Consider the following 27,324-nt stretch of genomic DNA (forward strand, 5'->3'; position numbering starts at 1 on the left):
CTCTGCAGTTAGCTTCCATCATGCCTTGGTCTCTGACTCAGGACTTTATGGCAGTCTCACAGGATATAAAGCCACTTGCCAATCGAACTATTTCTCCACATGTTTAATAGAATATTTTTGCAACATTCCTTTTTCTCACTATCTACTTCCAGTGATTCCCTTAAGTCCCCCTCCAATCTCTTCTTTGTTAACTCCTATAAATAAGGATACAATTGTTCCATGGATTTAGGGGCATAAGTAGTACGGTCATCCTTGGGTTACTAACAGAAACTCTCTTAATTTAATCTCTAATAAGGAGGGGTTAATGAGGGCTAAATCATGGGTAACACCCTCCTCCCTTAAAGCTGATTTTCAGTCTTATCTGTCACTGTGCTTCTTTACAGAAAAATATTTGAGTCATGAGAGAATCCACACAGGAAAGAAGTCACATAAATGCCAGCATTGTGGGAGACATTTTGCTTACAAGTCAATCCTTGTCATGCATCGAAGGGTCCATACAGGAGAGAAGCCATACAAATGCCAGCATTGTGGGAAATGTTTTTCTCAGAAGTCAGACCTAGTGAAACATCAGAGAGTCCACACCGGAGAGAAGCCATACAAATGCCAGCGTTGTGGTAAATGTTTTCCTCGGAGGTCACACCTAGTGACACATCAGAGAGTCCACACAGGAGAGAAGCCATACAAATGCCAGCATTGTGGGAAATGTTTTTCTCAGAAGTCAGTCCTAGTGATACATCAGAGAGGCCACACAGGAGAGAAGCCATACAAATGCCAGCGTTGTGGGAAATGTTTTTCCTCGAAGTCACACCTAGTGAAACATCAGAGAGTTCACACAGGAGAGAAGCCATACAAATGCCAGCATTGTGGGAAATGTTTTTCTATGAAGTCACACCTAGTGATACATCAGAGAGGCCACACAGGAGAGAAGCCATACAAATGCCAGCATTGTGGGAAATGTCTTTCTCAGAAGTCAGACCTAGTGAGACATCAGAGAGTCCACACAGGAGAGAAGCCATACAAATGCCAGCACTGTGGGAAATGTTTTTCTCAGAGGTCAAGCCTAGTGACACATCAGAGAGTCCACACAGGAGAGAAGCCATACAAATGCCAGCATTGTGAGAAATGTTTTACTTCGAAGTCAAACCTAGTGATACATCAGAGAGTCCACACAGGAGAGAAGCCATACAAATGCCAGCGTTGTGGGAAATGTTTTTCTTTGAAGTCAAACCTAGTGACACATCAGAGAGTCCACACAGGAGCGAAGCCACACAAATCTCAGCAGTAAACTAACATTATTTTTGTCAGTAAGGAATATAAAATATTTTCAATCCAACGGTGCTAAGAAAAGGCCCTTGTGATTTTGTTTGTAAGGTTTCTCTGTCGATATGTCTGTTTGTTTTAAAGTTGTATTTTGTTAAGTTTAGGTTTTATTTGCTAATAGTATAGATAGTTGCTATGGGTTGTCTATTTGGCTGGGGATTGTGGGTCATGGTATAGGTTAGCTAGATGAGGGGCTGGGATTTGTTGCAGCTGTCTAGAATATTTATGGAAATGATAGCTTTTGCATTGTGTGGGATGTTGGCTGAAGGAAGTCGGAGGCTGGTATTAACAGAAAGGGCTAGTTTCTAGGGATGGCAAAGGAGGGCTTGTTACCTGTGGGGCATAGACTGTAGGAATTGGAGGGGGGAGCTAGGCTTGGAAGAGGGAGCAGTTTTAGCTGTTTGGGGTTTTAATGTATTGTTTGCTTGGAATGGGCAGTTCTGGCTTAACCACTGAATTTTTGACTCTGTGTTCTCAATAAAGTTCTTTACTATTTCAACACACTGGACTCTTAAATGCACAGAAGTTGTGAATTTGTGCTAAACTGACCCTTTATCCCCTCCTCAGTTTTCTGTTCCATTCCCAGCCATAAGAACAGCAGAGGCAAACACACACAAACACAAACATAGAAGATACACAGAGAGAGCTTTATTTCCAAAGCAGAGCCTTCCTTTCCTGCCTTTTCCTCCTGAGTCCAGCTCTGCACCTTGGGCTCGCCTGGAGTCTCCTCAAAGGAAGAAAGAAGGGAAGAAAGGGGAGACTGCTGAATCCCCAGCGCATACCTTCCTTTCCCGCAAAGGCCACCAGTGGAATAAGCAGCAGCAGCAGAGAGGCCCTTGCAAATCCTGCGCATGTTGAGGAGGGGCCTCGAGGGGGATGTTGAGGTCTCCCAGGACCAAAAGCCTAGGTGACTCCAGCAGCATCTCAGAGACCAGTTGTGTCAGCTCCGCTAGGGAGTCTGTTAAGGAACGGGGTGGACATTAAACCAACAGAATCCCTAGACTTCGCCTAGTCTTTAAGCTGAGGCAAATACATTTGATGTGGTCGATCATATGGATAGGTATCCTGCTCAAGGCAAGATTGTCTTTATGGACCAAAGCGACGTCCCCTTACCTGCTCACTGACGGAGAACCCGGCTGGTAAGGCCTGATCCCAGGTGGCTGAGCTATCATCACCCAGCCAGGTCTCCATGAAACAAGCCAGGTCAGCCTCTTCGTCCAGTAGGAGATCCTAGACTATCTGCGTTGTATTTTTGACTGACCTGGCATTACACATGGTTGGTTTGGTATGCTCTCCAGCCCTTTTGGGATAGAAGGGTGAATGGAAGGGGAGAGAGATATCTGTCAGGCTCCTAATTGCAGCCCATCTTGCAACACAAAAGGCAGTACTTTGAAAAAGGAATAGCTTTTATTGAAGAAGAAGTAATGGAAGTGACTTTTTTGTCAGGAATTAAAGAAGGTATAAACATATCCCTTTTATAACCATATGCATCCACCTCACTCCATTTACCAATGAAGCTAATTAATCGGGTAGCCCTTTCCCGCACAGCGTTCTCCCGCCCTTTTAGGTGCAGTGTCCTCCCATCTGGGATTCTGGCAGCTTTCCTAAAAGCAATGAAGCTCTCATGTGCCTTTTCTCAACCACTGCACCTGTGGCCTTGGACCACAGAACTCAGCCACACAACGGTTTTAATTTACATTATGGCTTAGCAATATATATAGCTATCTATAATATAAAATCCTATCAATCTCCACATAATATGATACCACATGAAAATATAATATGCCTAAACCCATAGCAACATAATATAATATAAAAATATCCATAACTCTCTATGTTTCCCCTCCTTTTCCAGAGTCCAGTCTTTTAAACTCAAGCCTCTGTTAGAAGAGTGATTCCCACACATTCCAATCCTAGCAAACAATCACATTCTTTAGCCATGATCTCCCTACCTCTTTCTAGTATCTTCTATTAAAGCACATATTAAAACATATTATTTTAACCCACCATAAATCCCATCTATCTTAACTCTAACCTAAACCTAAACCTATAACCCTTATGACATGAATCCCTAAATGAATAGATGCATAAATAAAGGTATTCATGACATAATGTGACCTCAGGCTGGTGCTCCTTACCTGAAAGATTTAGACTGACCCATTGCGACCTCAGGCTGATGCTCCTTGCCTGCAGCAATGAGATGGGATCATTGTGAATTTAGGCTAATACTGCTTATCTGAAGGTTTGAGATGTGACCATTGCAACCTGAGGCTGATGCTGCTTGCCTGAAACACTGAGACTGGCCCATTGTGATCTCAGTTTCCTTGGCTGAAGCATTGAGAGGGTACTATTGTGACTTCAGGGTGGTGCTCTTTACCTGAAAGATTTAGACTGACCCATTGCGACCTCAGGCTGATGCTCCTTGCCTGAATGATTGAGATGGGAGAATTGTCACTTCAAACTGGTGGTGTGTCCCTGAAGGATTGAGACTGGCCCATTGTGTGTCAGAGTTCTGTCATAAAGGGTAAAAATATTAGGGTTTGGTTATTAAAGTAGGAGTTATAGTTGCAGTCCATAGTATGCAGTGTAGAGTGATGGGTTATAGAAAGCCCGTAATGGAAAATGATAGAAGGACAGATGGAGTGGCTTTTAGATTAAGCAGGGTATTTGGAGAGGGGCTGGGGTTGCAGCTGTAGATGGTTATCAAGGAGGAGTGAAGCTGGCTTGGGAAGACCGCTCTTCAGGGTGAGGCTGTCTGGGAGAAGGGAAGGGAAGTATACACAACCTTGGTATCTATGCAACCTCCGCTTGTGTTGCTTTAGCTTGGGAATTGGGGGCTGGCTTAGGGAGGGATTGAGCAAGTACCTTTGGACTTCAGACTTTGCAAAAAGGTGTTAATGGGTGTTTCTGCCTGGATTCATCAATAAAGCTTCTTTTGTTTCAAATGAGTTTTATTTTCTGAGCACAGGACTGACTCCAGATCTCACCATTTGCAAAGTCTCACAGTTTTACCTCCAATGGAGACCCAGGAACAAGAAGAGTTCTTGGAGAACCCGGTGGTTCTGGAGATCCCGGTGGTGGAGGAGCAGGTGCTTTCTTCAGAGGAACTAGGGCCAAGCCCAAGACTGGGAAACCTTATGAAGCTCACACCTCCCAGGCCACCACTGGAGGATTTGGGTTTCTGGCCCCAGACTGGGGGAAAGAAGGCCGTCGGGGGGCAGAGTGACACCTGGGACCTGGCAGTGGGGGAGTCGCTTGATAGCCGCCCCAGCACAGAAGAACCCCAGGTAGACGTTTATCGAATGGAGGAAGACATAAAGGAATTAAAGGCCCTTATGAAGTGGATGGTGTCGAAATTAAAGTTATGGAGGAGGAAGATGTCAGAGGCGAACCGAGGGCAGCTGATGCTCATTGCCTGAAGCACTGAGGCTGTCCCATTGTGATTTCCAAATCCTTCACCATTTTAGTTGCCCTCCTTTGGGTGTCCTCCAGTTTCTCAACATCCTTTTTTGAATTGTGGGGCCCAGAACTGGACACAGTATTCCATGTGGGGCCTGACCAGAGCAGAATAGAGTAGTACTATTACTTCCCTTGATCTAGGCTCTATACTTCTATTGATGCAGCCTAAAATTGCATTGGCCTTCTTAGCTGCCACATCGCACTGTTGACTCATGTTCAACTTGTGGTCTACTTGGACTCCTAGATCCCTTTCACACATAGTTTCATTCATCAAGGTGTCCCCCATAATCCTATATCTGTGCATTTCATTTTTCTGCCCTTAATGCAGTACCTTACATTTCTCCATGTTAATTTTCATTTTGTTAGCTTTGACCCAGCTTTCTAGTCTATTCAGGTCCTTTTGAATTTTGATCCTGTCCTTTGGGGTATTAGCTACTCCTCCTAATTTGGTGTCATCTGCAAATTTGATAAGTATGCCCCCAATTCTGTCATCCAAATAATTGATAAAGATGTTGAATAGCACTGGGCCCAGGAAAGGACCCCACTGGACACAGCACTGGTCACTTCTATCCAGGATGAAAAGGAGTCATTGTTGAGCACCCTTTCGGTTCGGCTGGTCAACCAATTACAATTCCATGTAACAGTTACCTTGTCTAGCTTGTTTCATGTTTTTGTTTTAATTTGGTTAATTGCTATTAGTGAATTGCCCAGAGTGGCCACCAGATGGCGCTCCAGGATAGAAGTTGGTGAGAAGCCCAAGGAGGCTGCAGTGCCCAGAGTATCCACAAGAGGGCGGCGTTGTATTAGGAATGTTCTTTATTGATAAAACCGAAATCTATGGGGACTAATGTGATTTTCCCATTGGCTCCCCATTCCTGAGGGGGCGTGGCCTCCTTCCCTTTACCTGGACCTTCCTCTGCTCCCATTGGCTGCCTATTCCCCCCCCCCCCCTTGGTTGCCCTGAAAGCGAAAGGACCACCGGAAGGAAGTGGGGGGAATTGCAGCGCTGCATCATGGGAAATTTGCAACCGGGGGGTTTGCAGTGGTGAAACAGAGCAGAAGCAGAGCTGCATTCCACACCAGACCAATTCGGAGTGGAATCAGAGTGAGCTTGGAAGCAATTTCTGAGCATTCGCTTGTTACCTATTTCACCAAAATGAGGGGTCACTTTGGAACCACTGCGGAAGCCCCATGGAAGGAGCCCCCATAGAAAGGAATCCAGTGTGATGACACTCACATTTTCGCGTGGATTCGCATCGTTTGACCTGCAGTGGCTTCGGATCTGAGCTGCAAAGAGCTGCAAAAACCTCCGTGTGATAAACACAGTCTTTCGGATTTCAGAAAACTCTGTGGTTTGGGGAATAAGAAGCTAATTATCATAATTGTTGTTGAAATTCAATGCCCCAATAATATGGAAGTCACAGTCTGTCAAAGTTTACATGAACTGTGTGAAATGTGGTTTTCGTTTTGCTGTTGTCTGTCCTGAATTTCCCATCTCCACTAAATGACCCCAAGATCAAGCAAAAAGAGAGGAGGAGAAAACTGTGTCTCCTTCCACTTTCTCAACCCCATTTAGAAATGTATGAACCTCTTCCATGGCCATGCTTAGAGACAGTTTGGCTCCTTAAAAAACACAAGGCTTGTAATCTTTCACAGAAGACATATTATTTGGGAGGCAGTTCAAGAAAAATCCTACCAGGAAGGTGCCCTCAATTTCTTTTCTAGGCATAGAGGCTGTTAGGCTTTTTCATCCACAGTCATACAGTGGAGGTGGCCTATGACAAACCTCCTTTGAACACAGACCAATGAAGAACTGCCTTCAACTTGACCACTAGTGAACCTGTTAAAAGTTTACATGCATGAAGAGAGTTCTGCCTGATATATCCTATGATGCTTCTCCTGAGTTTCACTTAATTTGCTCAGGTAAAATTGTATTTATTTGTTAGACTGTTCTTATACTTAAAACAAAAATCTTCTCCAGACAAAGGACTTGGAAAGAAGAAAGGTCCCTCCACAAAATTGTCTGGCCTTAAGATGAATGACAAAGGCATCATGCGAAATGAAGAAGAGACGGCGATCCTGAACCAGACAGTTCTTTCTGACCCAGAGGAAGGGAGCCAAGTGAGTCTGGGACACTTTTATGCAAGAGGTTCTTGGCCTTAGGAGAAAAGCCGCAATATGGAAAAGGGGCACCGCCTCATCTTTCTACTCTTTGTTCAAATGGAGAGGTTTTCTCTGACCTACGGAGTCAAAGCAGCCCATTTGGATGTTGAATGCGGATTGGAGGATGACTCACATTTGCCGCTGGGATCTTACTGGCATGGCTACAGAAACATGGATCTCATAGAATCAGAGGATGACCTGGAACTAACTGACAACGTACAGAAGAAGCCTCATGCGCTTTCCATGGGGTTTTAGAGTTGGGCAGCGTGTTCGCATCTGGCTGTCTTGAGAAGAGAGTTAGTTATTCCTCCCCACTGAGAATTTATCCTTAAAGTAACGGAGGTCAGGGCATTAAATCCACCCCAAACTTTTTACTCAACTCTCTTCCCCCAAATAAATTCAATGTCTTGGACAGTCAAGATTAAAACCAACATGGATTCACTGTCCCACTAAGATGGAAGCCACTAAGGAGGTTGGATATAATGGGACACAGACCTTTGTCTTTAGTGAGAGCCGTTCAATGAATTTTATGAGGCAAGTCAGGTTTATTTACATACCACCTTTCTACTGTAACAGTGAAGAGTGACTAAATTATCAATGGGGAATTTAATTAGCTCAGGGTCACAAGAGGAGGCCTGTTGCTACACCTCAGGGATCGGCCCTTCGATCTGGATACCAGGAACTAGAAATCCAGAAACGAGGCAGAGGCTCTAAGTACAATCAAAGACTCTTTTATTGGAAACAGGGGTCCAAACACACACAGGCACATACGCACATGCATTCATACAAGGCTCAGGAAATAACTTGGTAGATGTGGGATAGATAATAGGCTTTTCTCATGGTAATACTCACCTGATGTAGAGGTTCTATCTTGGGAAGTCCAATTTGTGTGAGGGTTTGTAAGTCTGCTTAATATTTAAGGCTTAGCAGACCAGGTCAGAGCGACTCTGATTTTAGTCTGACATAGATGTTGGCTGCAAAATGACCAGAGACAGGCCGGTGACTGACCTGCGTGAGGGAGGCAGCTGAGAGTGGATGGCAGCAGCACATCCCTAAATTTAGGAGACCTTTTAAGGGTTTAACAGGGTCTCTAGACAAAGGGCAATCAGTCTGAAACTGTTTGAAGTGTATTTCACATCTTAGGTCCATGTTTTGATCTCACCAAATGTTTCTGCTAGAGTAGGAACACAAACGGCTATGCAATCCCATTCCTTTGATTCAAATGGTTCCCCCTCAATCACAAGAGAGAAACACTTCCTTAAGACATCTGCCTGATAGCAGCTAAGCAGCTCCTGGCATGATCTCACCCATCTTCAGAGCTGGGAAAGGAAATTCGTTTACATATCAAAACCCATGGCTTCCCCTTGTCTCAGTGGGAACCTGTTATTTGGATCCCATGCTAGGGCCATACAGCTACTCAGGTCAAGATGCACTTTTGATATCAAGGTGCAGGTCAGAGCCTATCATTTAGATATATTAAAAGGTGCAGATCAATGCCTATCACTACTGGGGGGGGGGGAAAGTATATAAAGTGAATTCCTTACCAAAATAAACACACAACTAATAATAATAATAATAATAATAATAATAATAATAATAATAATTTACTTATACCCTGCTCTTCAACCAAGGCTATCAGAGTGGCTTACAAATTGTTAATTAGACATTTCCCAGATACAAGAGAATATTTCACTATACAACATTTTTGTTGGAGATTTGGGATATCTGCATTGCATATGTAAACAAAAATAGACACATCTCCCTTTAAACCTCCTGCATCTATTTGTAGAAAGGTACACAGGTCCAAATGATTTGTCTTGCCAGGTTTTCCTATCTGCCATGATTTGGAAATCGTTGTCGAAACTCATTTGTTTGTTTATTGCATCATTACTTTTACGTGTCTGTTATTTCTCAGTGTTATGTTTATTAATACAGAAGGAGAAGGAGAAAAACTGCAATCAAAGAGCATGCATTGTTGTTTTCCAATTACAAAACAACAACCAGTCATACCATGATGACCATGTGAACCAGATGTGCCACTTACAACCTGCCCCCAGAAAACAATGTTCACATCAGGTTCACAATCTCGCCTTCCGACTCTTGTTTCTCCTGCTCCGTCAGGCAATTTTAATTAAAAACTAGGTGAGATTTTCTTTTCTTTTTGTTCTTTATTTTCCCATCCAAAGGTCATGTTAGTTGAGAGATACAAAAGGCCACAGGAGAAGCAGCTCCAAGCTCAAGTTGACTACCTGCTGAATTTAGTCCAGAAATGGAGGAGAAAAAGGACTGTGTGAAAGATAAAAGTAAGGCCAGTTGTGCCAAAAACCCAGTGGAGAAGCCAAGAGGAGCTCTACCAGGTCTTTTGCCTTCGAAAGATGTTTTAGCATCAGCTTTTGCAGACTTGATCTCCTTCGGCAGATGCAAGGAGTGAGAGGGTGCTCAGGAAGGATCTAAGGTCTTTCTTGGGCACCTGTTGACTCCATGCATCTGAGGATGGAGACCAAGTCTACAGAAGTTTATGCTTCAACTTCTTTTGCTCAGTTAGTCTCAGAGGTGCCACAAGATGGCAATGCAATTTAAGACAAGAGTGATTTAAGTGGGCTTAATCTGTATTTTAAAATATGGCAAATTAAAAGAGAAGAGCCAACAGCCTTTTAAAACAATTTGAAGCGAAAGACATGCAGAAATTTGAATCAAATCCAATGGTCCCTGGAAGTAGACCTCAGGACTGGCAAAGCCTCGTGGAGGGCAGCAGAGGCGCGGGCCCATTGCTCCTCCCCACCACGGGCCCCTACTGTCCCCCAGCTGAGAGACAGCTGGAGGCCAGGGGAAGGGCAGGAGGAGCAGGAGCAACAGCATGTGCCCGTCACCCCCCTAATTTCCACCGGCTTCTAGCTGTCTCTTCCTGCCCTGGAAGCCCCGCCTCCGATGGTGGAAGCCCTGCCCATGGATGGCAGAAGTCCCACCCACAGAGGGCAGAAGCCCCACCCCCAGCACCTAGAAATGTTCGCCATCACTGTAAAGGAGGCCAAGGCAATGCAAAATGCAGGATGTTATGGTGACCCCAAGGTGAACCTATCATGGGGTTTTCTTGTAAGATTTGTTCAGAGGAAGTTTGCCATGGCTTTCCCTTGAGGCTGAGAGCGTATGACTTGCCCAAGATCTCCCAGTGGGTTTACATGGCCGAGCGGGGATTTGAACCCTGGTCTCCAGATCCATCGTCCACAACTGGAGGCCAGGGGAAGGGCAGGAGGAATCCACTACTCCACCCTGGCTCCCATGGTCTACCTTGCCAAGCTTTATTGTCTTTTTCTAGTGATTCAGGTCTTCTCGTGGCATGTCCAAAGTATGACAGGCTCAGCTTAGGATGGGTGACACCTTGCTTGAAAGGAGCACATGTGAAACGGATCTTGGGGCCTTAGTAGACACCAAGCTAAACATGTCAACAGTGTGGAGCAGCAGCCAGAAAAGCTAGAATGATTCCAGGCTGAATTCAGCAGGACTCTAGATCATAGGAAGTAATAGTGCCACTGTATTCTGCTCTGGTCAAGCCTCTCTGGGAATCCTGTGTCCAGTTCTGGGCACCATGATTCAAGAGGATGTGGACAAGCTGTAATAATGTCTCCAGGGAAGGATGAGTGAAGATGATCAAAGATTTGGAACCAAGACTTGTCCACAATACAAAATATATACCTTTATTGGCCACCCAAAATGGGAAAAAAGTTGCATCGTGCAAACTTTCAAAGCTTCACTGGCTTCTTCGTCTGGCAGAAATGCTAAAATATTGAGTTATGTGACATTGGTAGCCAGAATCGTAATAGCATCGAAATGGAAAGAGAGTTCAATCCTTTTGGTGCAAGATTGGTCATTAAAACTATTGGAAATGGCTGAAATAGACAAATGGATATGTCTCATGCATTTGTTTATTTATTTATACACCGCCTTTCTCCCAAGACGGCTCTCAAGATAAAACGCCTTTAAAACAATTTAAAAAAAAAACAAATTAAAATAAGACCATTAAAACAGTATAAAATTAAGGTTAAACACTTACAAAAGTGAAAACGCATTATTTAATACATTTACCCCATATAAAAGCCATGAAACCTGAAAGCCTAGGGAAACTTGTCAGTATTTGGGAACTGGTAATGAAATATTTAAGGAACATGTTGGGAGAAATGTCAACTGTTGGTTTTCAGAATTAAGTAAGAGAAGCTGTTGTATAGTTATTCAGAATTTGGGAAGAGCCATATATTTAAGATAGATCCAAAAATCATTTGTATATAAGTAACAGCATTGATTCTACATTGTAGGTGCAGCCTTTATTATTATCTATTATCATGTGTATATAAGGAAGGAACATTACCAAAAATATGTATAAACACCAAGCATAGATATCTTAGGAAGGAGAGAAAGAATGAAAGGAATTCTTATTATATATTTTATGTCATTTTGTATGTCATGTCATGTTTATGTTATGTTTTAGGTTACAATAAACGAATAAATAACTGTTGTTGTGTGCCTTCAAGTCATTTCTGACTTATGGCGATCCTATCAGGAGGTTTCTTGTCACATTTCTTCAGAGGGGCTTTGCCTTGATCATCCTCTGAGGCTGAGAGAGTGTAGCCTGACTACGGTCACTCAGTGGCTTTCTTGGTTGGGCTACGATTCGAACCCTGGTCTCCAGAGTCATAAACTTGTGCTCAACAACTACAGGCCTACATGCTGCCTCTGATGCTACTCAGGCCCTGTACACAACGGCCATTAAGGCCGGCATAGGGGCGGTGTCAGGGCATAGTGTCCTCACAATGCATGCCCAACTCTGCCTCCCAGGACGCCCTGATGCCATGTGCTGCTCCACATGACGCAGCCCCAAACGAGTGCTGCATAGCTGTGGCAATGCAGCTATGGTGCCCTTTTGAGGGCGCAAAAAGGAGCTGCTTTTTGTGGCTCCTTTTCTCACCCTTGAAAGGCCAGATCAGGGCCACAGGGTGAGCCTGCTGTAGCCCTGATCCATCAGAAAAAGGGGCGACTGCAGGCCGTCCCTTAGGGGTGGTCTGTAGAGCTTCTCAGTTAAGATGATAGTGAAGGATCTCAATGCAGGCAGGGGCCATTCCCCTTCTTGCTTTTATGGACAAAGGGCAATAAAAGACATATAATAAAGGCTGCACCTACACTGTAGGATTAATGCAGATTGACAGATCCATGCTTTGGAATTCTGGGGGCTATACTGTATATACTCATGGATTCATAGAATCAAAGAGTTGGAAGAGGCCACAACGGCCATCCAGTCCAACCCTATTATGCCAAAGCATCCCCGACAGATGGCCATCCAGCCTCTGTTTAAAGACCTCTGAGGAAGGAGACTCGACTGCGCTCTGAGGAAGGAGTGTGTTCCAGTGTTGTACAGCTCTGTCAGTTCCTTCTTCCTAACTTTGAGGTGAAATCTCTTTTCTTGGAGCTTGTCCAAGTCTCTGGAGCATTAGAAAACAAGTTTCCTCCCTCCTCAAGATTACATCCCTTCAAGAAACAGGGCTATCATATCACCTCTTAACCGTCTCTTCTCTAGGCTGAACACCCCCAGTTCGCTAAGGTGTTCTTCATAGGGCATGGTTTCCAGACCCTTCACCATTTTAGTCACACTCCTTTGGACATGCTCCACTTTCTCCACATCCTTTTTAAATTATGGTGCCCAGAACTGGACACATTATTCTAGGGTCTTTCCTCTGCTCCACTTTCCAGGAGGGAGGGAGCTCCTCAAAGACCTTTGTATATTTGGATAATGATCCCCTCCATGGCCATGTCTCTCTCTAAGGGACCCCCGCCCTCTTTTCTCATAATAACCCCCTAAGTACTTGGGCCCCAAGGAGTCCTCCTCCGAGGAGGCAGGGATGGAAAGAGAAAGAGGAGGCCTGGCACCCCCCCCTGCCTTTCTGTGAGGAAAAAGGGGCTTCCTTCCTTCTTGTTATCCCCAAGCCCCCCCCCCCCAGAAGATCCTCAAGCCATTGTTCTAAAGGAACGAGGGTTGTCCCCCATTTCCATCCCTCAGACTGTGAGGGCAGCAATGGCTTCAGGTCTGAGACTGCGCATGCGCACATACATCCAAAGGCCCCTTCTGATCATGTGCAGGGATCACCAGGGCCTTACTGCTGCTGCTGTTATTCCACTGGCGGCCTTTGAGGGAAGGGAAGGAGTGTACTGGGGTCCAGCAGCCTCCCCTCCCTCCCTCCCTCCTTTTGTTCCTTCCTTCCTTCTTTTGAGGAGATTTTGAAGAGGCTGCAATGGAGCCCAGGAAAGGCAGGAAAGGAAGGCTTTGCTTTGGAAATAGTCTCTCTGTGTATACTGTATATACACACATAGATAGATAGATAGATAGATAGATAGATAGATAGATAGATAGATAGATAGATAGATGATAGATAGATGTGTGTTTCTCTCTGCTGTTCTTACAGCTAGGAATGGAGCTGAGGATTGAGGAGAGAAGAAAGTGTCAGTTTTGTGCATATTCACAAATTCTGTGCATCAAAGAATCCAGTGTGTTGAAACAGCAAAGACCTTTATTGAAAACAGATATCAGAAATATGTTTAAGCCAGAACTGCCAGAATATATTGAAACCTCAAAACCTAAAACTCCACCTTCTACCAAACCTAGCCCCCACCTACAAATCCCATCATCTATCCCTCACTATGAGCCCCACTTTGCCATCCTTCTCACACACACAATCTCTCCCTGCCCCAGACATTTGAAGAAACTAGCTCCCTTTCTGTTACTACCGGTCCCCAACTTTCTTTGGCTAAAATCCCACAAATTCCAAATGCTATCATTGCTATTCTAGATAGCTGCAACAAATCCCAGCCCCCCTCTAACTAACCTAAACCACAGTCCATAATCCCCAGCCAAATTTATAACCCAAAACAATTGTCTATACTAGTAGCAATTAAAACCTAAACTTAACAAACCATAACTTTAAAACTTTATTTGAAATTTTGTCAATCTTCTTGATTTCTGTACTTTTTATTGTAAAATTTAATAAAGATTATTAAAAAACAAAAATAATGTTCCTTCACTGCTTGGATGTGTGTGGCTCCTCTCCTGTGTAGCCTCTCTGGTGATTGAATAGGCCTGACCTCCAAGAAAAACATTTCCCACAATGCTGGCATTTGTATGGCTTCTCTCCTGTGTGGACTCTCTGATATTTCAATAGGTCTGACTTCCAAGAAAAACCTTTCCCACAATGCTGGCATTTGTATGGCTTCTCTCCTGTGTGGATTCTCTGGTGTGTCATTAGGCTTGACTGCCGAGAAAAACATTTCCCACAATGCTGGCATTTATATGGCTTCTCTCCTGTGTGGATTCTCTGGTGTGTCATTAGGCTTGACTGCCGAGAAAAACATTTCCCACAATGCTGGCATTTATATGGCTTCTCTCCTGTGTGGATTCTCTGGTGTGTCATTAGGCTTGACTGCCGAGAAAAACATTTCCCACAATGCTGGCATTTATATGGCTTCTCTCCTGTATGGACTCTCTCATGACTGACAAGTTCTTCTGTAAAGAAGGATAATGACAGATAGTACTGAATATCAAAGAGAGGAAAGTGTAACAACCCACTCTGAGGCACACACTGTCTGACTCTTCCTCAGTGACAGTTGAGAATGACAGTTGACAGTTGCATCAACATTCCAATGATGCACTGTTTAAATGCTGACACATCTAACTGCCACTAGAGCTGTCAATGACTTCCACAACAGCTCCACCTAGTGGCCACATGCCTGTCATTTCCTCAGACCTGTTCACCATGGTCCTGACACTCCATGCCTTGTGAGAGTGGAGGGGGGTCAGGGGATGGGGAATTGGAGAGGACCCTGGCTATGTCCCTGTAGCCAGATGTGAAATGAGCGCATCATCTGCTGAAACCTCCTGACCTCCCCAGTGGCCCTCAGAGGAGAATGCCTTCCTTTGGCTTCTGGATAGAGAAACACAGCTGGATGCTTCTCCAATGCCTCGCACCCAACACTCTCATCAGGCATGGAATGACCATGGAGCATGGCTTCCACAATTCCCATTTTGCATTTTGTATTCCTCCTAATTTCACATCTATTTTAAACCTCTCCTTCATTTGATAAAGATACCAGTGACAATCTAGGCCAGATTCTTTAAGTTCTTCTTGTGTTTTGATCTCTAGTTTTCTTTCAGTTCATCCTTGTATCTCAACCATTTAGTTTTCTGGATACTTTTCCTCCCGAAAAGAGCCTCATGCGGCAAACGCCATAAAGGTATTTTTGGACATATTCTACACTTGTTTTTCCCCAGATCTTCAATAGAGCTTTTCTTACGAAATGATTTGAGCTTTCTTTAAGAACTTTCTCTTTACCTTAAATTAGGGATCCATTCCACCCAAATCTTAAATGTTCACCCTCCAGACATAACAACTGTTCATTCTCTGACAGAAACCATTCTCTAATCCAAACAAGAAGCATAATAAAGTTTTAAGTTTGGTCAACCCAGCCCTCCTCTACTTTTGTCATCACAAAGTATTTTTGTTTTTATCCTGGCTCTTTTTTATTCCAAATAAATTTTGAGATTTCCTTTTGCCATAGATTCAAGGGTTTTTCATTCTGGATGATGGGTATCGCTTGGAACAGAAACAGTATTTCAGGAAGGAAACTCATTTGGATCAGTGATATTGTTCCTAATATCAATAAGTGTAATTTCCCCCATTTTTCTAGGTCTTTTGTGATTTCCTTCCATGTGTCTCATAGTTATTGTGAAACAGATCTGAGTTTGAGTTGTTAAATTTATTCCTAGATATTTAACTTTCTTTCATAAATCCACTGATTTCCAAAAACTCCTCTATTTTGGCTCTAGACGTTTGAGATCCTTTATACAATTTAGCATAGAATTCTTGGAAGGTCTTCTTAATTTTATTTTGGCTAGATGTTAATGTTGAATCTTTTTAAATTTCCGTTATGATGTTTTTTTCTTTTAACTCTCTTATTTTATTGGCAAGCCATCTTCCTGGCTTGTTAGGTTGTACAAAATTCCTTTGTTTAGATATCTAAGTTTATTCTGTATTTCCATTGCTTCTTCTGTATAGGTTTATGAGCGAAGATTGCATCCTGGATTATGCTCATTTTTGGGATATGAAGGCCTATAGAAATTCAGCTGGGAGACGTGTGCTCTGACAAGAGACCCCTAACATCTGGGGTCCCTCAAGGAGCCATTCTGTCTCCCATGCTTTTTAACATTTACATGAAACCGCTGGGAGAGATCATCCGGAGTCATGGGGCACGGGGTTATCAGTACGCTGATGACACCCAAATAATTTTCTCTATGTCTCCGACTGATGCAGTGACCGGGGATGGCATCTCTCCTCTCGTGGCCTGTCTGGAGTCGGTAATGGGCTGGATGAGGGAAAACAGACTCAGCTTGAATCCAGAGAAAACGGAAGTACTCGTGATAGGTTCTCCTGGCCCAGGGATGGCGGTGGTTCCACCTGTCCTGAATGGGATCACGCTTCCTGTGAAGGACTCTGTACGCAGTCTGGGGGTGCTCCTTGACTCGTCGCTCCACCTTACAACTCAAGTGGATGCGACGGTCAGGAGCACCTGCTATCAGCTTCGGCTGATACACCAGCTGCGTCCCTACCTGAGCCGGGGGGACCTAGAAACAGTGGTACACCCTCTGGTAACCTCTCGGTTGGATTTCTGCAATGCGCTCTACATGGGGCAACCCTTGTACCACACCCGGAAGCTGCAATTAGTGCAAAATATGGCAGCAAGACTGGTCACTAACATATCTAGGACCAGTCATATAACACCGGTCTTAAAAGACCTACATTGGCTGCCTATTCGCTTCCGGGCACAATACAAGGTGTTGGTTATAACCTATAAAGCCCTAAATGGCTTGGGCCCAGAGTACTTAAAGGACCGCCTCTCTCCGTACAATCCGCCCCGCACACTCAGATCCACCGGGCAGCACTTGTTAAGAGTTCCGGAGGCTAGATTAGTTAATACCACCAGAAGGGCCTTTTCCACCTCGGCCCCTACCCTCTGGAACTCGCTGCCCATTGAGCTCCGTTCAGCAACCTCCCTGGTCCAATTTAAGAAGGGGCTGAAAACGTTCTTCTTCAAGCAGGCTTACCCCTGATTCTTTGCCCTGAGAGCCCCCTCTCCCCCCCACCCTCTGTTAGTAGTTTGTGATTTGGCACAAGTTCTTTTATTGTTTTAATTGCATTGTTTTTAATCTATATTGGATGTATGTTGTTATTGTTCTTAACCGCCCTGATGTTTCGAAGGGCGGTATATAAATAAAGTTTTTATTATTATTATTATTATTTATTTTATAAACCCAGTGAAACAAATACCTCACAAAGCTCTAGTAAACAACACAGACAAATACAGTCCCCACACAAAGGACTCACTGGCGCACTGTGTCTCTGGGGTCTGGAAATCTCACTTCCACCTTCTGGGAAGATAATGCTGCCAGAGACTGAATTTGGGGCTTTATGCCTGCAAAGCATGGGCTCAGTCTCTCAGCTGCAGCCCTTCCACACAATCCTGGTCTGAAACATTTAAACAAAGGTCCTCTTCCATCTCCAGGAATAAAGGCCTACCTTCAGTACAAAGACCCTGATTCCTGCGGCCCCAGAAAGGGCTCTTCTGCAGTCCTTTATGGCTGGAGCTTCCCTGGGTCAGAGTCCCTCTCCTCAGCCGTAGAGAAGGGTTGCTCTGAGTGCGAAGGAGAAGGAGGTCCACAAGGCTGAGGGAGGGAAGGCAATGGGGAAAGGTCAGTGCCAATGGCCATGGAGGGCAGAAGGTGACCATGCCTAGGAAACTCCTCTGAGTCCCAGCCATTCTAGGAATGAGTGGCAGGAGTGAGACCAGGGGGCTGAGGGGGGCTCCTTTCCCAAAGGGGGAGGCAAGGACCGGTGGACCCTCCCCAGCTAGGGCCCAAAGAGAGGGTCTCTTTCCCCACCTCTCCCTCCCAGCCCCCAAAGCCCAGCCTCCCCACTGGCCCTTCCTCAAACCCCCACAGGCCCCTTCCTTATTTCCTTCCTTCCTTCCTTCCTTTGCCCCAAAATGGAGGGCCAGCGGCACAAGGGGACGCATTTCCTTCCTTTTGGCCCCAGGAACCTGGCCTCCTTCTGACTCTGGAGCCTCAGGGAGAGAAACAGGAGCCTCTCAATTCAACTGAGGAGGCCTCAGAGAAGGTTCCAAAACATTATTCCCCACAGTCTCACAAGCATCACAAAATGGCCGCCAGAACGCAAAATGGCTGCCCCTTCCTCAGCGATTGTCAGTTGTCAGTTGGAGGCCTTCAGGGAGAGAAAAAGAGACTGAGGGGAAGAGAGGAAGGAGGTCCTGGAGGGAGGGGGCCTTGGGAGACATAGAGTCTTACTGAGATATTTGGGTTCGCTTCCCAACAAAGTGGTTCTGGCCTCATAAAGGATTAGGGGGCAAACTGGATCTGAAAGACAGTAGAAGCCTTTTCTCTTGTCAATGAGATTTAAAGTACCTTTCGTGGACTTGATCTCCCAGCATCCAAATGGCCAGAAAGAGGAGGGGTCCTGCCCTGCAGAAAGGCTACTCCAATCCCTCTGAACCAAGAACTACAACTCCCATGTCTGTCTGTCTTTCTTTCTTTCTTTCTTTCTTTCTTTCTTTCTTTCTCCCTAGCTGTCTTGTGAGGTGTGATTAAGCCCTGTTAGTGGTGTTACTCCTCTTGTTGTCATGTTGTGTGCCTCCCAAGTTGTTTCTGACTTATGGCAACCCTAAGGGAAGCCCATTGCAGGCTTTTCTTGGCAAGATTTGTCCAGAAGTTGTTTTGCAAGTGCCTCCCTCTGAGGCTGAGAGAGTGTGACTTGCCTAAGGTTACTCAGTGGGTTTCCATGGCCAAGAGGGCATTTAAACCCTGGGCTCCAGGGTCATAGTCCAATGCTCCATCCACTAAACCACGCTGTCTTTTTCTTGAGGCTTTGTCGTTTTTTTGGAGTGGCTCCAAATCATTGCCGACTTCTGGGGAGCCTCTCCTGGAGTTTTCTTGGCAAGAGTTGTTCAGAGGAGCTTTGCCATTGCCTTCCCTGAGGCTGAGAGAGTGTGACTTGCCAAGGGTCACCTAAGTCCCAAACACACTGCAACAATAATCCAATCTGAGACCGCTTTAACTGCCCTGGCTCAGTGCTAGGGAATTATGGGAAATATAGTTTTGCGAGACATTGACCGTTCTCTGTCAGAGAGCTCTGGTGACACAATAAACTCCATTTCCCAGGATTCCCTAGTACTGGGCCAGGGCAGTTAAAGCGCTCTCAAACTGGACTATTGCTGCTGTGTGTTTTGGACCTTTCTTGGCCGCAAACTGTCCATAGCCTGCAATGCATCTCCTAATTCTGTTGGCAGTCCCTCCCTCCCAACACTTTCTCATTTACCCCCAAAACCAGCACAAAGCTGGCAGATGGAAAGAGGTTTTAAAGCAGCATTTAAATCTGCCATATTTGTTTTTAAAAGACTAAATGTCCCAAATGCTATTATCAGTTTCGTAGCTATTATTACAGAAAGATGTAGAGTGCAAACTCCTCAAGTACCTTTATTTTCTGGAGTGAGATGGGCTTTTCCAACTGACTCACTGTGATGATCTCCGGTGGTCCAAGCAGCCAAACTGCGGCCCTGTAATAACAACAACAACAACAACAACAACAACAATAATAATAATAATTTTATACCCCTCTCTTCAGCCAAAAGGCTATCAGAGTGTCTTACAAATTGTTAATGAGACATTTAGACATTATGGCTCTTAGCCCAGCAGACCCTTGAATTCCTTAAATCTCGCTGCCATCATCCAGTGAATTATAAAAGGGTTTCCCTTAACCTACACTGGGACCAGTTAAGGAACGCTTATTTCTACTTCTTTACTGATCTTCCCAAGCATCAACCGAGGCAAAACACGTGTAAAAGGAATGTCGAGTAGTAGATACTCCAAGGAGAATCCATTATAAATAACAAAATATAACTAAAATATAAGTTATACAAGATATTAAGAATCTTGCAGGTACAATATTTGTAAGTATATAATATTCAATTCATACAACCTATAAAATATTAAATAGACCTAAACGTCCATTGTGAGAAATGTTTTTCGTCAAAATCAAATCTAGTGATACATCAGAGAGTCCACACTGGAGCGAAGCCATACAAATGCCAGCATTGTGGGAAATGTTTTTCTCAGAAGGCACACTTAGAGATACATCAGAGAGTCCACACTGGAGCGAAGCCATACAAATGTCAGCATTGTGCGAAATGTTTTTCGTCGAAATATTACCTAGAGATACATCAGAGAGTCCACACTGGAGAGAATCCATACAAATGCCAGCATTGTGGGAAATGTTTTTCTCAGAAGTCAAACCTAGTGACACATCAGAGAAGCCACACAGGAGAGAAGCCATATAAATGCCAGCATTGTGGGAAATGTTTTTCTCGCAAGTCAGACCTAGTGACACATCAGAGAGTCCACACAGGAGAGAAGCCATACAAATGCCGGTATTGTGGGAAACGTTTTTCTTCAAAGTCATATCTATTGACACATCAGAGACTCCACACAGGAGAGAAGCCATACAAATGTCAGCATTGTGGGAAATGTTTTTCTTCAAAGTCACAACTAGTGATGCATCAGAGACTCCACACTGGAGAGAAGCCATACAAATGCCAGCATTGTGGGAAATGTTTTTCTTCAAAGTCACAACTAGTGATGCATCAGAGACTCCACACTGGAGAGAAGCCATACAAATGCCAGTATTGTGGGAAATGTTTTTCTTCAAAGTCACAACTAGTGGTGCATCAGAGACTCCACACTGGAGAGAAGCCATACAAATGCCAGCATTGTGGGAAATGTTTTTCTCGCAAGTCAGACCTAGTGGGACATCAGAGAGTCCACACAGGAGAGAAGCCACACAAATCCCAGTAGTGAACTAATATTATTTTTGTCAAAAAGGAATACAAAAAATATATTTTCAATCCAGTGGGCTAAGAAAAGGCTGTTGTGATTTTGTTCGTGATGCTCATCTGTCCATATGTCTGTTTATGTTTTGTTAAGTTATATTTTGTTAAGATTAGGTTTTAATTGCTAATAGTATAGATAATGGCTTTGGGTTGTAAATTTGGCTGGGGATTGTGGGTCATGGTATAAGTTAGGTAGATGGGGGGCTGGGATTTTTTGCAGCTGGTTAGAATAGTTATGGGAATGATAGCTTTTGCAATGTGTGGGATGTTGGCTGAAGAAAGTGAAGGCTGATATCCCTCAGATCCAGACTACAGCCAAAGTCTGTAGATTTTTTCTCTATAATATCGCCAAAATCCGTCCATATCTCTCAGCTTCTACAGCAAAGACACTGGTCCATGCCCTAGTGGTCTCACGATTAGACTACTGTAACCTCCTCCTGTCAGGGCTTCCTCTCTCTCACCTCCACCCATTAATTTCTGTTCAGCATTCAGCTGCACGCATTATTTCACTCGCTCGCCGTTATGATCATGTCTCCCCTCTGTTGTCTTCCCTTCACTGGCTCCATCTTCCTTTCCGCATCAGGTACAAACTTTTGCTACTCACCTTTAAAGCCCTGCATGGGCTGGCCCCTCTTTATTTAACTGATCTTCTCTCTCCCTACATCCCTACTCGCACTCTCCGCTTTGGTTGCCAAAATCTCCTCTCTCAACCCAGGATCTCCTCTGCCCCGTCCCGGATCCGTCCCTTCTCTCTAGCTGCCCCTCATTCCTGGAACCTTCTTCCTCTGCATGCACGGCTCATCACTTCCCTAACCAGCTTTAAAGCTGAGCTGAAAACCATATTGTTTAGGGAAGCGTTCTCAGGGAATTTGTGATTGTTATCTGGCTGTCTGACAATATTTGATGTGATGTGATTTGTTTGATATTTGATGTTTTTAATCTGTTTTTTCCTTTCTATATGGTAATTTTATCTATTCCTCTTTTAATTGTTATTATCTTAGAATGTACGCCTTGGGCAGGCTTTTATTTACTCCTAATTTTACCGACTTTGTACAGCGCTGTGTATAATTACAGCGCTATAGAAATAAAGTTTAATAATAATAATAATAATAACAGGAAGGGCTAGGTTGTGGGAATGACAAGGGGGGCCTTGTTACCTGTGGGGCATAGACTGTGGGGATTGGAGGTGGGGTTAGGTTTGGAAGAGGGCAATGTTTTAGGTTTTGGACGTTTAATTTATTGTTTGGCTTGAAGTGGGCTGTTCTGGCTTAAACACTGAATTTCTATGTGTTCTCAGTAAAATTCTTTGCTGTTTCAACGCACTGGACTCTTTGATGCACAGAAGTTCTGAATTTGCCGAAAACTGACCCTTTCTTCTCTCCTTAGTCCTCAGCTCCTTTCCCAGCAATAAGAACAGCAGAGGCAAACACACACACACACACAGGACACACAGGGAAACCTTTTTTTCCAAAGCAGAGCCTTCCTTTCCTGCCTTTCCCTCCTGAGTCCAGCTCTGCACCTTAGGTTCCATTGCTGTCTCCTCAAAGGAAGAAAGGAGGGAAGGAAGGGGAGGCCACTGAACCCCTGGTGCATACTCTCCTTTCCTGCAAAGGCCGCCAGTGGAATAAGCAGCAGCATCTAGGCCCTGGCAATCACTGCACATGCTGAGGAGAGGCCTTTGGAGTAGGGTTGCCATCCCTGAGGACCTCCAGACCGGGACAAATGTAGGACAATGTTTTAAAATGTAGGACCTTTTTTTAAAAAAAATATTCCTGGCCAGGAAATTTAAAAAAAAAAAGGTCCTACATTTTGAAACATTGTCCAAGGCCTCGCTGGGGCCTGGGAGACAGCGTCTCGCAGTCCCCAGCGAGGCCTTGGAGGACTCTGCAATCGCGGAGCCGCTTGAAGGCTTCGCCGGGACCTTGGGAGACAGTGTCTCCCAAGCCCCCAGCGAGGCCTTCCAGGGCTCCACGATTGCCGGCCCAGGCTTCTTCCCAGGCCAGGAAGGAGGCGGGGGCCGCTCCTCATCGCGGCGATCGCCGCGATGAGAGCAGTCTCCGCTTCCTCCCCGGCTTAGGAGGAAGCCTGGGCCTGGCTGCCAGGCCGGGAAGGAGGCGGAGGCCGGCTCCCATCGAGGCGATCGCCACGATGAGAGCAGTCTCCGCTTCCTCCCCGGCTTAGGAGGAAGCCTCGGCCAGCTCCCAGGCCGGGAAGGAGGCGGAGGCCGCCCCTCATCGCGGCGATTGCCGCGAGGGGAAGCGGCCTCCTCCTCCTCCCGGTCTGGGAGGAAGCCTCGGCCGGCTCCCAGGGCGGGAAGGAGGCGGGGGCCGCCCCTCATCGCGGCGATCGCCGCAGTGGGAAGCAGCGGAGTGCCTCCAAGGCCTCGCTGGGGCCCGGGAGGGAGCGTCTCCGTGGCTGGAGCTCCAACCGCGGAGAGCCCTCCCAGGCCTCAGCAAGGCCTTGGAGCCGCCGCGGGGGCTGAGGTGGCCGCGGTGGGTGGGGCCGTCCCGGTTTGGGCGCCGACCGGGACCGGGTTGGCATCACCCAAACTGGGATTGTCCCGCCCCCCGGCGGGATATGGCAACCCTACTTTGGAGGCATCTGCGCATGCACAGTCTCAGCTCCAGAAGCCATTCCTGCCCTCACAGTCTGTTCTGAGGGAGGGAGGGAAGTGGGGAGAGCCCATGTTAATTCAGAGGAATGGCTGGAGGTTCTTCTGCGGGGCCCTTGGGGGGTTTAAGAAGGAAGGAAGCCCCTCTTCTGCCCCAAAGAAAGGCAGGGGTCCTCCCAGGCCTCCTCTCCCTCTTTCCTTCCCTGCCCCCTCCTCAGGGGATTCCTTGGGGCCCAGGTACTTGGGGTGTTATTATGAGAAAAGGGGGGCGGCGACCCTTGGAGAGAGGCATGGCCATACAGGGGAGGGGGATCCAAAGGTAAAAAGGTCTTTGAGGAGCCCCCTCCCTTCTGGAAAGTGGGGCAGAGGAGAGACCCTCCTTTCTGATGCCTCATAGTTTTGTGCCAAATAGAAAGCATCACACAGGATAGGTTTCAATAGCATAGGAAACAATTGGGGGAGGGGTTCCTCTGGAGTCCTGGGGGGAGGGGACTCTGTTTGAGAGGGGAGAAGAGCCAAAATCTAGGCCAAAGCCAAGAGGAGGGAAACGGAGGGACCTAAAAACTCTGGCAATCCCCTGGCAACCTGGGAGCTAGATTTAGAGGTCTTCCCTTCATTCCAAATGCCACTTCCCTGGTTTTGTAGCTGAATAAGGAAATCAGATTACATCGTACTGTTTACAGGCTAGAGTCTGTCATTTTCACATCCTATACATGTTGTTAACTGCCCTTAAACTGGTCCCAAGGCCCCCGACTCATGCTGACCCTGTGGATGAGACATCTCCAAGACCCCTGTCCTCCATTGCTCTGCTTAGGTCCTGCAGATTCATGTCCGTTTATTGACTCTACCCATTGGGCTTGCAGTTTTCTCTACCTTCTACTTTTCCTAGCATCATTGTCCTTCCTAATGAGTCATGCCTTCTTGTGATGTGTCCAAATACGACAGCCTCAATTTAGTCATCTTGGCTTCTAGAGAGAGATCAGTCTTGATCTGCTTTAGGACCCATTTGTTTGGCTTTTGGGCTGTCCATGGGATCCTTAGCACTTTTCCCCACCATCGCATCTCGAATGAGTTGATTTTCTTCCTGTTGGCTTTTTTAACTGTCCAGTTCTCACATGTGTATAAAGTGATGAGGAATCCCATGACTTGGACGGTTCTAGTTTTAGTGCTCAATTGTTTATCTTTAGGATCTCGTCTAGTTCTTTCATCACTGCCCTCCCCATTCCTAGTCTTCCTTTGATTTCTTGACTGCAGTCTCCATTCTGATCAATGCTTGATCCAAGGAACTCTTTAACTCTTTTGATTTCCTCACAGTCTAAGTTGAATTTATGCAGCTGCTCCACAGTTGTTATTTTTTGTTTTCTTTATTTCTTTAGTTCAGCAGTAATCCTGCCTTTACACTTTCACATCAGCCCTTTTCACATCATATACAAACAGTCACTCGAACATCTAAGCAAAGGTCTGACTTTCAGTGTCACACCACTGATCACAACACACACAGTGGTTTCATGGGCACATCATACATGTCATCACACACCTCATCATTCCTTTGCTGTTTTGCTTCTTTGTGTGTGAGGATCTGTTTCTCTCACAATTGTTCTTCCTTGCTGATTTTTTTCTTTCTGTCCCCACGGCTTTTCTCTCTATTAATCTCCCTCTTCACTTTCTCTCTTTCTCTCTCTCCTCTCCCTCCATATTTTCCTTCTGTATGAGAAAAAAGAAACTATGTTCCTGACTCTCTAAGACTTATCCCTCCCTCTCTCACACACAAGTCATTAAGTGCATGTCTGCATCTATTTGAAAAATGGTCAATATGCCCACTGCTACCCCCCCCCCCCCAAACGTGGGAGATTTCAGGCGTATGTAATGAGAAGTAACATCCTCGTTAACTACATTACACATGATAACTTTTGTAGATCAGAGAGTGAGCTGGTTTACACAGAATTCAACCCCATTACATGAATGAGCCACATTTTCTTTCTTTAATATGTTTATTGCACTTACATTCCTGCTTTTCTCCCAAAATGGAATACAAGGTGGCTTATAATAATTTTTAAAATATTCAACTAAAACAATTTGCAAAAGCTATAAAGAAATTAAGTGGCAGCATTGAAAACATGACTAAAACACTGAAAACAAAAATGTAATTAAAACAGTTTATATATGTGTGTGTGTGTGTGTGTGTATATATATATTTCTACAGAGAGAGAGCATACCATGTCACACACTGCAGCTCCATAGTTAAAATCCCAAAGGCTGCCCAAATAGAAATGCCTCCATCTGCCAGAAGAAAGACAGGAGGGAAGGAGCCAAACGGGCTTTCTGTGGAGCCAAGTCCTATCTATTGGGAGCAGCCATGGATAAGGCTCTCTCCTGAATCCTTACTAACCCTGTCTGTGAGGATGGTGGGACTGTGAGAAAGCCCTCCCTTTAGATGTCAATGCACACCTTGGTTTATATAAAGAGATACGACCTTTCCAATATTAAGAACAAAAGCTTTATGCTCACACACGCAGTTTCTCATCTCCACTCCTGCTTTTTCATACCTTGGAAGAAGAGATGGGTCATTCCTTTTATGGCCTTAAACAGACCTCTGTGACATCCAAACATGAACAATGTGATTTCCCTAAATGCAGCGTGACAAAAACCAACCAAATATGAACTAAGGTATCAGATCTTGGTTTGTTTTAACCAGAGTTTACCCATAAAAAGCAACGCTGTGGCTTCTCCAAAGGATTCTTTAAACTTGAGTAGCTGGAGCTAATTAGTTTGCGTCTTAATACTATCGTGAGGAGGAGGGAAGCCTCAGATCTGACCTAAATGCATTGCTATCACTTCTATCCTGACTGTCTTCAATAAAGTTATTTTATTTATTCAATAAAAAAAGAATTGGAAGCAAATGCTTTCAAACCCTTCTCCAACGAGCAAAAAGAGGAGGGCAGAGTATGACAGCTCCAGGCTCATATGCTATTCACGTCACAAGAAACCACGGTTTCCCATTACAATAATCCCAGGGCAGCATGTACATTAGATAGGGCTTTAAGCACCAAATGCTGAAAAACACACTCAGTAGCACACAGAAGATATAAAGAAAACTGTCACATGGAGCAGGTCAGTGTCACCAAGTGTGGAAGAAGAAGAAGAAATGTTTTATATACTGCCTCCTATGGAGATCTCTGGTCAGCTATATCAGTAACAGACTTCCCTCGGGTGATATTCTCCTGGCATTTTTGGACTACAAATCCCTATCAGTTCCTAAAGTGGAATGATATACACAAGTTACTGTTCAAAATATCTAGAAGATTGGGGAAAGCTCTGAGTGACTTTTCAGGGACAGGGATAGATCTTTCTTAGCTTCATGACTACATAAGATCCTACACAAAAACTGAACACAGAACCTCCTACATGCAAAGCATGAATGCTGTCAGTGCATTATAGCACCTTTCTTGCAATATGGTAAAAACACATACCAGGAGCTATAACCTGTAGAACAGGAGAGACATGATTTGGAGGTGAAGAAGGGACACTCCTTTTTCAACGTGAGATTAGCCCACATGGACAGTAAGAAAATGCTTAAACAAAGAAGTTACAGGTTTATTTAAATAAGGTACTGAAGATGTCACAAGCTTTAGGCTGAAATCATTGGTGACCACTGATGACATGGGCAATGTCCAGCAGATGACTGACACACAAACAGCCACATTGCACCAAATACTTTAAAAGGAAGCACCAGGGGATGGGGGTGGAAAATCCTTCTCTGTCTACCATTTATTATTATTCCG

At 45.0% G+C, this 27,324-nt stretch overlaps 1 protein-coding gene across 1 annotated transcript in view; it reads left to right on the forward strand.

The window, feature by feature from the left end:
- Nucleotides 1-27,324, forward strand: part of LOC149290522 (uncharacterized) — a 116,662-nt gene that overhangs the window by 13,686 nt on the left and 75,652 nt on the right. Inside the window, exons 4-5 of the mRNA XM_089489361.1 lie at nt 384-1,273; nt 20,087-20,815. Coding sequence (XP_089345487.1) covers nt 384-1,273; nt 20,087-20,815 — 1,619 coding nt within the window. The remainder of the gene's footprint in view (nt 1-383; nt 1,274-20,086; nt 20,816-27,324) is intronic.

This window comes from Sceloporus occidentalis, unplaced genomic scaffold (assembly GCF_023333645.1).
Source record: "Sceloporus occidentalis isolate IW3139 unplaced genomic scaffold, rSceOcc1.0.p SCAF_39, whole genome shotgun sequence".
Classification (NCBI taxonomy): Eukaryota; Metazoa; Chordata; class Lepidosauria; order Squamata; family Phrynosomatidae; genus Sceloporus; species Sceloporus occidentalis.